Source organism: Grammomys surdaster, unplaced genomic scaffold (genome assembly GCF_004785775.1).
Source record: "Grammomys surdaster isolate TR1022 unplaced genomic scaffold, NIH_TR_1.0 192, whole genome shotgun sequence".
Taxonomy (NCBI): Eukaryota; Metazoa; Chordata; class Mammalia; order Rodentia; family Muridae; genus Grammomys; species Grammomys surdaster.
In genome coordinates this window covers 3,292,555-3,303,238 of record NW_021604637.1, presented here as the reverse complement: position 1 = coordinate 3,303,238, position 10,684 = coordinate 3,292,555, and the positions used below count along the sequence as shown (strand labels likewise).

Here is a 10,684-nt window from a genome sequence, read left to right as displayed (position 1 = left end):
GGCCAACTCTTTCAGTGTTGGATACGATGCTATCTCAGCTGGAGCTAGGGCAACTCCCTCTGAGACCATCTGATGGAGACTAGTCTTAGAACGTACCCCGGGCCTTTGGCTTGCATCATGCTCACTGCCTCTGATCTCTTCCTTCAACCTTAACCAGACTTCCCTTTGCACTTTGCTTTTCTCTGAGGTGTCTATCCAGAGCCAATGGTACAGGTAAGCTGTACCTGCAGTTCCCTCCAGGCCTGAAAAGCACTGTTTAAAGAGTGTGCAGGATGGTGCTACTCTCTCACAACACTAATCCTCCTTAGGCTTTGACCTCTGCTCTGTGGCTGTTCTTCCATCAGTCCCTTGTGCTCTAAGAAAGTGGTCCTCAATCTTCCTAATGCTACAACCCTTTAATACAGTTCCTTGTGCTGCGGTGACCCTAACCATAAAATTATTCTGTTGCGGCCGGGCGGTGGTGGCGCATGCCTTTAATCCCAGCACTTGGGAGGCAGAGGCAGGCGGATTTCTGAGTTTGAGAGTTCGAGGCTAGCCTGGTCTACAGAGTGAGTTCTAGGATAGCCAGGGCTACACAGAGAAACCCTGTCTCAAAAAACCAAAACAAAACAAAATTATTCTGTTGCTACTTCATAACTATAATTTTGTTACTGTTACGTATCTGTTTTCCCGTGGTCTTAGGCAGCCCTTGTGAAGTTTATTTGAGTCCGTCTGCTCTAAGCCAATCCCCAACTGTTTGACCCTCTATCCCCACCCCCCACTCCTAACTTCTGTATAGAGGATCCCTTATTGTTGAGATCCCATCCCCTGTAGTTACTTCCAAGTGTCATCCAGCCTACTTTAGCAGTCATGACCTCAGGCCTTTAAATCAGGTATTACTCTGGTCCCTCTCTCATTGGAGTTCCTTAGTGTTCCAGGGCTGGAGACTCAGGAACATGAAAAGGCAAGTCCCGCTCCCCACCTTACCCACCCATATTCCTGGAGCAGAAAGAGAAAGAATGACAGCTTATTCTGGGATTTGGGATAGAGACACAATAATGTCCAAGTGAGGGCAGGAGGAATGCCTGGTGGGATGAGGGTGGGGCCTTAAGAGTCCTGAGTCTTCTTCCAGTGGGCCTGGGTTCAATTCTCAGCACACAATGGCAGCTAACAACTATATAATTCTAGTTCTAGGGGATCTAACCCCCTTTTATGGCCTCTGCAGATGCTGCATGTGCACGATGCCCAGACATATGCAAATGAAACACCCGTGCACATTATTTTTACATACATCTTTCTGCCTTCAGCAGGAATCTTTAAGAGACAGGCTATGGCTAGTGTTGATCACAGGCAGCCACTCAATGGCCATGACCAGATTCAAAAGACAGTCAGTGCTGAAGCCAGCAGGGTATGAGGACGTCCTTGTAGTAGTCCCAACCACAAGGAGAAAAGGCATGGCTAGTGTGGAGGTGACCTGAAGACCTCCAAGTCATTCCCACCATGACCTACTTGCAGGTCTTGGGTAAACAGCTGCACTTCCTAGAGCCCCAGCCTGTTCCATGGCAAGAACCTTTGGGCTATCCTGGGGATGGGACAATAAGTCAGGGTACCACTCAAAGAGGACAAGTTGCAGGAGAGGCTGAGCTAGACCCAGGATCCATGAGAACATGGAGAGGTAGCTGCCAGCTCCAAGGATGAGGACCTGGGAACTTTCCCTGTGTTACAGGGGAGGCTGTGGGTTGTTGTAGCCAGAGAAACTACCAAGGAGTCTGCAAAGCTGGGCCCAAGATAACCAGGACTAGAGCCACCGGCAGCCTTCCACCTTACCAGATTCCTCTCACACGAGGATTGCGTTTTAAAGCACTAAAACCTACCAACCTTCTACAAGCAAACACTGGATAGGAAGCATAGGGCCCGTGGGGAAAGGCAATCTTTGGACAATACTGAGCTTTTGGGGTCCTAGTTCTGGGAGTGGACAATTTTCCTGTTGGCTGAACAAGTAGAAAGTAAAAACACCTAGGAAATCTTATTCCCTTTATTCTCTTCAACTATTCAACATGACCACGGGTGACACAACACTGTTACTTACACACAACACTCAAAAATAGGACTTCCCTTCACTCCATGGGGACAAGTGAGGTGAGCGGGGCTTCCTTTGTGGGGGGCAAAGGCTTCTGGGAGCCACCCATTTCAGACTCAGGGTGGGGGAGTCATGATGGTTTCAAACCCTCACCCTGATTTATTATTCACACCCAGTGCCTTTATGAGCTCCTATCCTATTCAACATCATTTCTAAGTCTCACCTTAAGTGCAGATCGGCTCCACCCACCCTATGCTTGTAGTCCTTTGCCTATGGTTACTGGGCTCTCCCCCAAGGGCACTTCTGAGGGCTCTAGGTCCAATACAGAGTTGACTCCATTGTGCCTTAATTCTGGTGGATCTTTTCCTGAGCCAGTTAGGTCATCCTATGGTGTAGCTGGAACTGAGAGAGGGTTGGCCAAGAGAACAGGTCTCACCACAAGGTCTCTGCTCTGCCCCCTTTCCTACTAGGAAGCCCAGGAACCTATCTACATGGTCCATTTAGTGCTGGAGTCAAGAGCATAGCCCCACTGTCTCCAGAAGATGAGAGCATCCTATTACATATGCTCCATCTTAGTCCTCCACAGTCTACAGTCAGCCGTGACTACACTGACCGCCTCCCCTCCAGCAGTCTTCTGATGACAGAGGTTCAGACCTGTGTCTCAGGAATCTGTTCCTAGTTTTACAAAGGATTTCTGTCTAGTTTCTGCTACCATCTTAGAAGGGAACAAATCAGCTTATACTTAGGAGAGTATCTACTCCATTTTATATGGATACCCCCTTTATCAACATTTCTGTCAATATACAGGCTCCTCCCAGTCTTCATGGTGCTCCTCTGCCTGGCACTCAGGACTCTAGCAACGCTGTCTCTGTAATGATCTAAGAACTGCCTTTTCTGTCTCCCCAGGAGACCTGGGATTTTTTTTCCTCCCAGTATTCTAGATTTTGGTCCTTTAAACTTTGAGGGTCATCCCTTTGGGGACAGGATAGATTAAGGGTGACAGGTATCTACCTTTCGAACTTTTAGGTAATGGAATTAGAGGTTTCTTCTCCAGCTTTGTAGGAACCCAGGTCACCCTTCTGGGCACAGGATTCCTAAAGAGCCATATATATCACTTGGCGTCTCTGTCTTGCTTCTTTGGACAGTGAGTCACTAGTGCTAGCACCAGGCTAAGGGCATTCCCTTTGCAACCCAAGTACCAAGGAAAGTCCTCCCCATCTCTAAGGGTCTTTGTTACAGATGGTTCTCACCAAAGTTTTTCTTCAACGCTTTGTAGGCCAAGGCTCTCCAGTCACATGAGCAGGCTTGGCTGGATTAATGAACTGTCCAGCCTGTGGTGTCTGAGGAGGAGATGGGCCTGGTAGGGGAGTGTTTCTTATCCTTTCTCTTCACGAGTTTCTGGCTAAGGAGAGAGAGGCCAACGGGATCAGGTGGAATCAGTCCCTTTCCTGAGCCAAAAACAAATTTGGCCACCCCACCTCAGGGGCATCCAAGTGCTGGGGATGAAGAAGGGGGTCAAGTATCCATAGCTTCTTCAGGGACTCCGGTCCAGTCTGTGCTGTGTCAGGACATCCACCATGTGCAGCCTGGCTTGTTCTGCGGCCTTACACCAAGTTCACACAAAAGGCTGAGGTTCAAGTCATGTGCTGGTAAATCAAAGCTGTCTATACTATTGTCTTGCCGTCCTCATCACCCACAAGTGGCTCTTGTGGGCTTGTAGACATCTAGAGAGGACAAGCACATACAAGCCTTGCCTCTCTGAAGGAATTTATTCTTTGGAAGTTGACTAGCAGCAAGTGGCTCTCTCCACTGAGGACAGAATCCGAGGGAACGGGTTGCCACTGCAGTAAGACTTGTGGCAGTTAGCTTCCAGGTAAAACCTGTGAGACCTGAGAATGTGGCAGAGGCCCCTTGCAACCCCAGAGGCCTCTCAGAGTAGACGTTGGGCTGGAGAAGGGCTGGTCCTGCCTGTCTGAGGAGAATCCGAACAGCACGAACTGGGGTGTGCTTGTACATGGAGCTTAACGAGCTCCCGGGAAAGAGGAGAAACTGACTGGCTTCCATCTGCGGTCTCTCCACCCTGGTTTGCTTCCCTTCAAACAAATGGAACCTCCCCTAGTATCTGAAGTGGTTCCTCAGCATTTTTTCAGTATCCTTACACTTAAGGGTTTTGATACACCCCAAACTCCAGCCTTTGAAATGGCTTGTCATTTTTGTTTCTTTCCCATTTAGGGATCTCACTGTTAAAGAACCCCCATCTTTCTTCCCCTAGTACTTACATCACCTAAGATTGGCCTCGTACCCCCAGAAAACCCCAGTACCAAGAGATACTTTCCTTTATCTTGTCTCACCTTGGGTTTGGGAGCACCTGGCCATTCCCTCCCCATTTTTCTTCTCTTTCTAGTTCTACTGCATTCCCGTACTATACGGCTTCCCTCTGAGCGCTTTCCTCCATCACGGCTGCCAGGAGGGAATACTGACTGGGAAGACTATTTCCTCTGTCATCTGAGGGTCACCTCACAAGTCAGTGCCCAGCTGTAGAGCTAAATTCCCTATACCTCCCCAACCCGAGGATTCTGATAAGGGTTTGATAACAGTTTCATGGGGTTGTCTAGAGACATGTTAGAACCTCTTTCTACATTTAATAGGGCTTTTACCCACTATGGTTTATAAGATTTCTCTGCTACAGACTTAAAGGTCTTTTTTCCTACATATTTATAGGGCTTAATAACCCAGGAGTTTTTCTCTACGGCTTCTAAGTGATTTTCACCCACCATCTCTTAGGCTTCTCATCACTGATGCAAACTCACTATTTCTTCCCAGGGTTCTTGACCCTCTACTTCTCTATGACCTGATGGGGTTGGCCTCCTTTCCCCATAATTTATCAGGAGAGAGTGGTCCCTGGTCGCCAGACCTACTTCACAGGGAGACACCTGGGTGACAGCTCCTATGGAGAAGGAGGGTTGCAACTTCCGGGAAGCCATCTCCACACTCAGGGCACAGATAGGGCTTTTTCTCCGAAACAGTTTTGGGACTTTCCTCCTCCCCGTGGCTGCTGCTCTTTGGGGGGGTAGAGGCTTCTCCCTCATCTTCCTGGTGTGTGGACAAGGTGGCTGACTCTGAAGGGGGGTCCTCAGGAGTGGGGGCCCTTTCGTGAGTGTGGGTTTCCTGATGTCGTGTAAGAGCTAGTCGATCGAGGAAGGAAGCCCCACAATCAGAGCAGCTGTAGGGTCTGGCTCCCAAAGGGCTCCTGAGATGTTCCAACAGGACTGAGGAGCTCTTCCCCAGCTCAGAGCTCTTCTGGGATTTCCCACCTGCATGGACTTTCTGGTGCTGCAGCAGCTCAGAGCTGAGGCCAAAGCTTTTTTTGCATTCTGGGCATTTAAAGGGCTTTGCACTTAGGAAGGGGCTGGGTCCTGCCCCTTCCCCACGGCCAATCCTACACTCAGGAAAGAGAAAGGGCTTTTCATTCCCGTGGGTGAGCTGATGTTGCAGGAGCACAGCCCTATCAAGGAAGCTTTCTCCACAGTGGGAACAAACATAGCACTTAGAAGAGGGTTGAGCGAGCCTTTGGCCCACGGCCTCCTGACCCTCAGGCACTTTCAAGGGCTGTCCTGGGGGGTCAGCCCTGCTCTCCGAAGCACCTGGGTGTGAATTGCCTCCAAAGGGGAGCCTGGAAGGGCGGAATTGTTGAGGCTTGGGGGCCGGATGTGCTATGAAGCCGTCTGCATTTTTGTAGGGGTTTTCTCCAATATGAATCCTCTGGTGCTGCATGAAGATGCCTTCATCATTGAAGCCCTTTCCACAGACCAGACACTTATGGGGTTTGGCTCCTGGGGGCGGAGTCAACAGGGCAGGATCTCCGAGCCCTAGCAAACTGTCACCCTGAGCTCTCCGCGCCGGTGTCTTGCCTCTCTCATGGATCACGCGGTGCTGCTCCAGCTCGTGAGCCTCCAGGAAGGCCTTGCCGCAGTCAGAACACACGAAGAGGTTCTCGTCCATGTGTGTGCGGACGTGCGTGATGAGGTTGGAGCTCTGGCTGAAGCTCTTGCCACACTCGGGACACTTGTAGGGCTTCTCGCCCGTGTGCGTGCGGCGGTGCTGGATGAGGTGCGAGCTGCGGATGAAGCTCTTGCCACAGTCAGAGCATTTATAGGGCTTCTCACCGGTGTGGATCCGCTGGTGGCGGATGAGGGTCGAGCTCATGATGAAGCTTTTGCCGCAGTCGGCGCAGATGTACGGCCTCTCCCCACGGTGGATGCGCTGGTGGTTGATGAGGTTGGAGCTGACACTGAAGCTCTTGCCACACTCGGGGCACTTGTAGGGCCTCTCACCCGTGTGCGTGCGCTGATGGCGCAGCAGCGTGGCGCTCAGCGTGAAGGTCTTGCCACAGACGGGGCACTTGAAGGGGTCCTCGCGTAAATGTGTCCTCTGGTGCTTGATGAGCGTGGAGCTGTGGCCAAAACTCTTGCCACACTCCAGGCACTCGTAGGGCTTCTCCCCGGTATGCGTGCGCTGGTGCTGCGTCAGCTCGGAGCTCTGGATGAAGCTCTTGCCGCACTCGGTGCAGCGGTAGGGCTTCTCTCCTGCATGGATCTTCTGGTGCTTGAGCAGGTTGTGATTCTGGCCAAAGCGCTTGCCGCACTCCGGGCACTTGTAGGGCTTTTCCCCTGTGTGTGTGGCTTGGTGCTGGATGAGGTCCGAGCTGCGGTAGAAAGCACGTCGGCACTCGCCACACTTGTAAGGCTTCTCACCAGTGTGGGACCGCTGGTGCTTGATGAGGTTGGTGCTTTGTGTGAAGGCTTTCTCGCACTCCGTGCACTTGTAGGGCTTCTCCCCCGTGTGTGTGCGCTGGTGCTGGACTAGATTGGAGCTCCAGCTGAAGCACTTGCCACAGTCGGGGCACTTGTAAGGCTTCTCGCCCGTGTGTGTGCGCTGGTGCTGCACCAGGTGCGAGCTCTGCGTGAAGCTCTTGCCACACTCTGAGCACGTGTTGGGCCGCTCGCCTGTGTGGATTCGCTGGTGCCGCAGCAGTTTGGACCACTGGCTAAAGCTCTTGCCACACTCGTTGCAGATGTATGGCTTCTCAGCCCCAGATGGGCGTCCCTGCACCAGCTCCCGCAGGCTGGGTTCACTGGCAGTGACTACAGGTGTGCTGTTCCAGGTGGTGAGGGTTCCCCACTGCCAATTGGTCTCACAGGCCTTGGTCCACTCAGATGGGGAAGGGACTACCTCAGGGCCCGATGGGTCCATAGGGGTCTGGTGATCTAAGGGGTTGGAAGAACCCAGTGGGGTTGGGGAATCCTGAGGGGCTGAGGCATCCTGGGAGGGGCTCTCCAGGGGTATCTCTAATGGGTCCTTGGATTCTGGACTCTGAGGTGGATCTCCCAAGATGATCTCCTCCCCGGAGCTTTCCTGCTGAGGGCTCTCCTCTTCGTTCCCACTTTCAGCACCTACAGACAGAAAGGGAGTCTCCAGCCCCAATCTCCTTTCAGAACATGGGGTCTGTTCTCTCTTCCCTCCCGTGACTGCCCCGAGTTTGGGGCCCTCCCTGAGCCAGGGCCACAGTCCCTTGTGTCCCTCACCTCTCTGTGCATTGTCCTGGCTTTCTTCAGGACCCTGCAGATCTGGGCCCCACAGCACCGTCTCAGGCTCCATCCCAGAGCTGCGGACTGTGAAAGTTCCAGTGTCTCTGGTGGGAAGAGATGGGTACACAATGCAACCTGGTTTTATGCTTTTGTGTGACTCCCAGGGACCTGTCACTCACTTCTCTGGCACCATTTCTCATTGAGCCCCTTAGCCCCAAAGGCCTGGTTCCAAATACTGCAAATCTTACAGACTGCAACAAAGCAACTCAGTGAATATAGAGTCAATTAAAAACTCATCAGTCATAACCCTTTATCCCTCCGATGAAGGCTGGAGCGCTATCCAACACTCAGAGGGGAGGCGGGCTTTCACCCCACACATCTGATGCCCAGAGGCCCTGAAACGTGTTATTTTGCAAATCAGAGGAAGCTCATTAAGACTCCAATTTTCTTCCTTTATGGGACTGCTAATTGAGGGCAATAAACTTTTCCCTTATGAGCCCCAGAGAGAACTGAGACTGACACTTTTTAAGGGGTTAAAAGAAAGCTTCCCTGAAGGGACAGCTACTCACAAAGAGTGGGGGCCCTTTGGCATCACCCAAGCACAGAAAGAGGATAGCCTATGGGTGGGAAGGAGCCTGAGGTCAGGGGCTCCTACAGGAGACCTAAGCAAGGGAAAGAGAGGAGGGTTGGGGCCTGACTTGGTGACCTACTTGGGAGATTAAAAATCGGAGGATCAGAGGTTCAAGGTCAATCCCGGCTACATGAGACCTTGTCTCAAACAAAATGAAGGAGAAAGGAGGGGAGAGAGCAAGTGTGTGGAGGACACAGGTGACAGACCAGGGCTCTTCTTCCGTTCACTGCCTTGAAACAGGAGTCATTTGTCCATTTTACAAATTAGTAAGTGGACACTGGGGGAGATGTCTCCAAGGCTCCACGGTCGGAAGTAACAGAGCTAAGATCACAAATTGAGTGTTCTGTGTTTGGCTTGCCCTGTGGCATGTGGTGACCTTGACAGTCACATGAGACTCATACTTATGGGCTCCTGACAGGAGACAAGAAGAAAAGCTCCAAAGCCTAAGGATGGGCTGGAGCTCTGGGAAGCCCAGTTCCCTCGGTTGTAAAAGTCAGACCCAGGGAGGTCTGAGAAGCTATGTCTCCGAGCTCTTGGTACTGATGTCCCCAAAGCCATCCAGACCCACCTGGGGATCAACTGTGCCTATTCTTTTTGTTGATGCTTCATCACACGCCTAGGATAGGTACCCAGTAAAAACTTTGCTGGATGACTGAATGAGCTAGACACCCTTGCTCCCGGAAAGCCTATCTAGTTCAATTCTTTTAAGATCAGTTTGCAAACTGATGACAGAAAAGGGCCGAAAGTCCAGAGTGAGCCCCCAGGGAAAGGAATCATATCTGTCACTCAAAATCCCAGGATGATTCCCAGGAAAGAGAACAGGGTCACAGAAGCAAACAGCAGAAGGGCGCTCACATCTAATGGAATCCCTGGAATAGCCTACCCCTGGTGACAGTGTGCATAGGTACTTTGTGCACAGGGACAAAGAGGACAGAGCTCACCAGGAGGCAGCCTGGGTGTGAAGCAGCCGACTGCTGACCACTGCTAATGCAGCAGAGACACAAGTCAGAGTAAAAGAAGAAAATAAATTTCACCTTCACAGCCATCCCCATCTCTAAGTGTTTTTGGGGAAGATGGGGGCCACTGCGGGGGGGGGGGGAGGCTGAGAAAAATACCCTGCTGAGCTGACTGAGGACAGGTAGGAGCTTAGATACTTGGACTGAGAAACTTAAAACTCAAGGGCCTACTGTAGAAGGGAAGGAGTTAATAACAGGGCCACATGCAAGAAGTAGCAAAGACTGGGAGGCGACTACTACTGAGAACCAGCCCAGGCCCAAGAGCGCCAGCCTCCCGTCCCGGACGACCCCCAGAGGACCGAGGCGGGAAGGACGGCCCGAGCGGCTGCCTTCCCGCGGAGGTGCGCGCCGTCCAGGGTGACCCTGACCAGGAGGCAGCGGGACCGCCCTCGACGCCGCCCCCCGCACCCGGGCGGACCAGGACTTGAGCGCCTCTGGCCAGGAGCACCCACCCTGTCCCCCGCTCCCAAAGCCCAGCCGAGCCGCCGGCGTTCCCTCCTTGCCGCGGACGCCCAGGCGGCCGCCTCGCCGCCCCCGGCCGGACTCGCTCCCCGGGCGCGCGCGCCTCCCCTCCCCCACGGCGGCCCTCGCGCGGTTCCCACAATCCCCCGGCCGCCGCCCCCCGCCGCCCCGGGCCGGGCCTGCGCCCCTCGCCGCCTCCTTGGCCCTATTGTTCCCCGGCGGCTGTCCCGGGCCTCCAGGCCACCCCGGGAACCCAGGCGGCCCCAACTCACGGCTCTGGGGTCTGGGAAAAGCCGAAAAGCAGAGGCCAGCCCCAGGGGACTTAACCCCTTAAGTGCCCTGCCTCGGGGGACGGGCTGGATGCCGGGAACTCTGGGGTCCTTCTCAAGGGGTGATTCCAGCTGAGGACCCGGGGACCAGTTCAGGGTGACTGGGACGGAGCAGGAAGTGACCCCAGCTTCCCGGGCCCCTCTAGCCTGGAGTCAGAACATCAGCTCTATGGGATTTAACCCTTTGCCTCCCACAGCCTGGGAAAAAATGGGGGGGGGTATGGAAGCAAGGAGGTGGCTCATGACGCCTTTCTCCCTGTGTCTAGTGGGATCACGGAAGATCAGCTTTTGGGGGAGCTCAGAGGCCGGCGAAGGTCTCCGAATTTCTGGCTATACTTTCTCTCCAAAGGCTGTGCCAGCCGCCCAGTTAAGCTGATCTCAGATTCGGCCTCCGCAGGTCCCTTGAGATCCGCCTTTGTTTGGACTCACCCTGGATTGGGGCTGGTATGCTTGGGTTGGTGATTAGGAGGTGAAAGCAAAGGTTGGGTGGGCATACCCAGCGGTAATAGCAGACGCTGATAGACCAAGCAAGGCTACCCTGCACTACATCATGACCCTCTTACCTACTTCTCACCCACACCGGTCAGGTCTCCTTGGAG

At 53.2% G+C, this 10,684-nt stretch overlaps 1 protein-coding gene across 1 annotated transcript; it reads right to left on the bottom strand.

Annotated features, from left to right (window-relative positions):
* Window positions 1–1,996: 1,996 nt before the first annotated feature.
* Znf629 (zinc finger protein 629) lies at window positions 1,997–10,217 on the bottom strand. The gene is made up of 3 exons (XM_028769341.1): window positions 10,029–10,217; window positions 7,645–7,751; window positions 1,997–7,512 (listed from the first exon to the last, which is right to left on the bottom strand). The coding sequence occupies exons 2-3, from the start codon at window positions 7,715–7,717 to the stop codon at window positions 4,979–4,981; spliced, it is 2,607 nt and encodes an 868-aa protein (XP_028625174.1). The 5' UTR covers window positions 7,718–7,751; window positions 10,029–10,217; the 3' UTR covers window positions 1,997–4,978.
* Window positions 10,218–10,684: the final 467 nt, after the last annotated feature.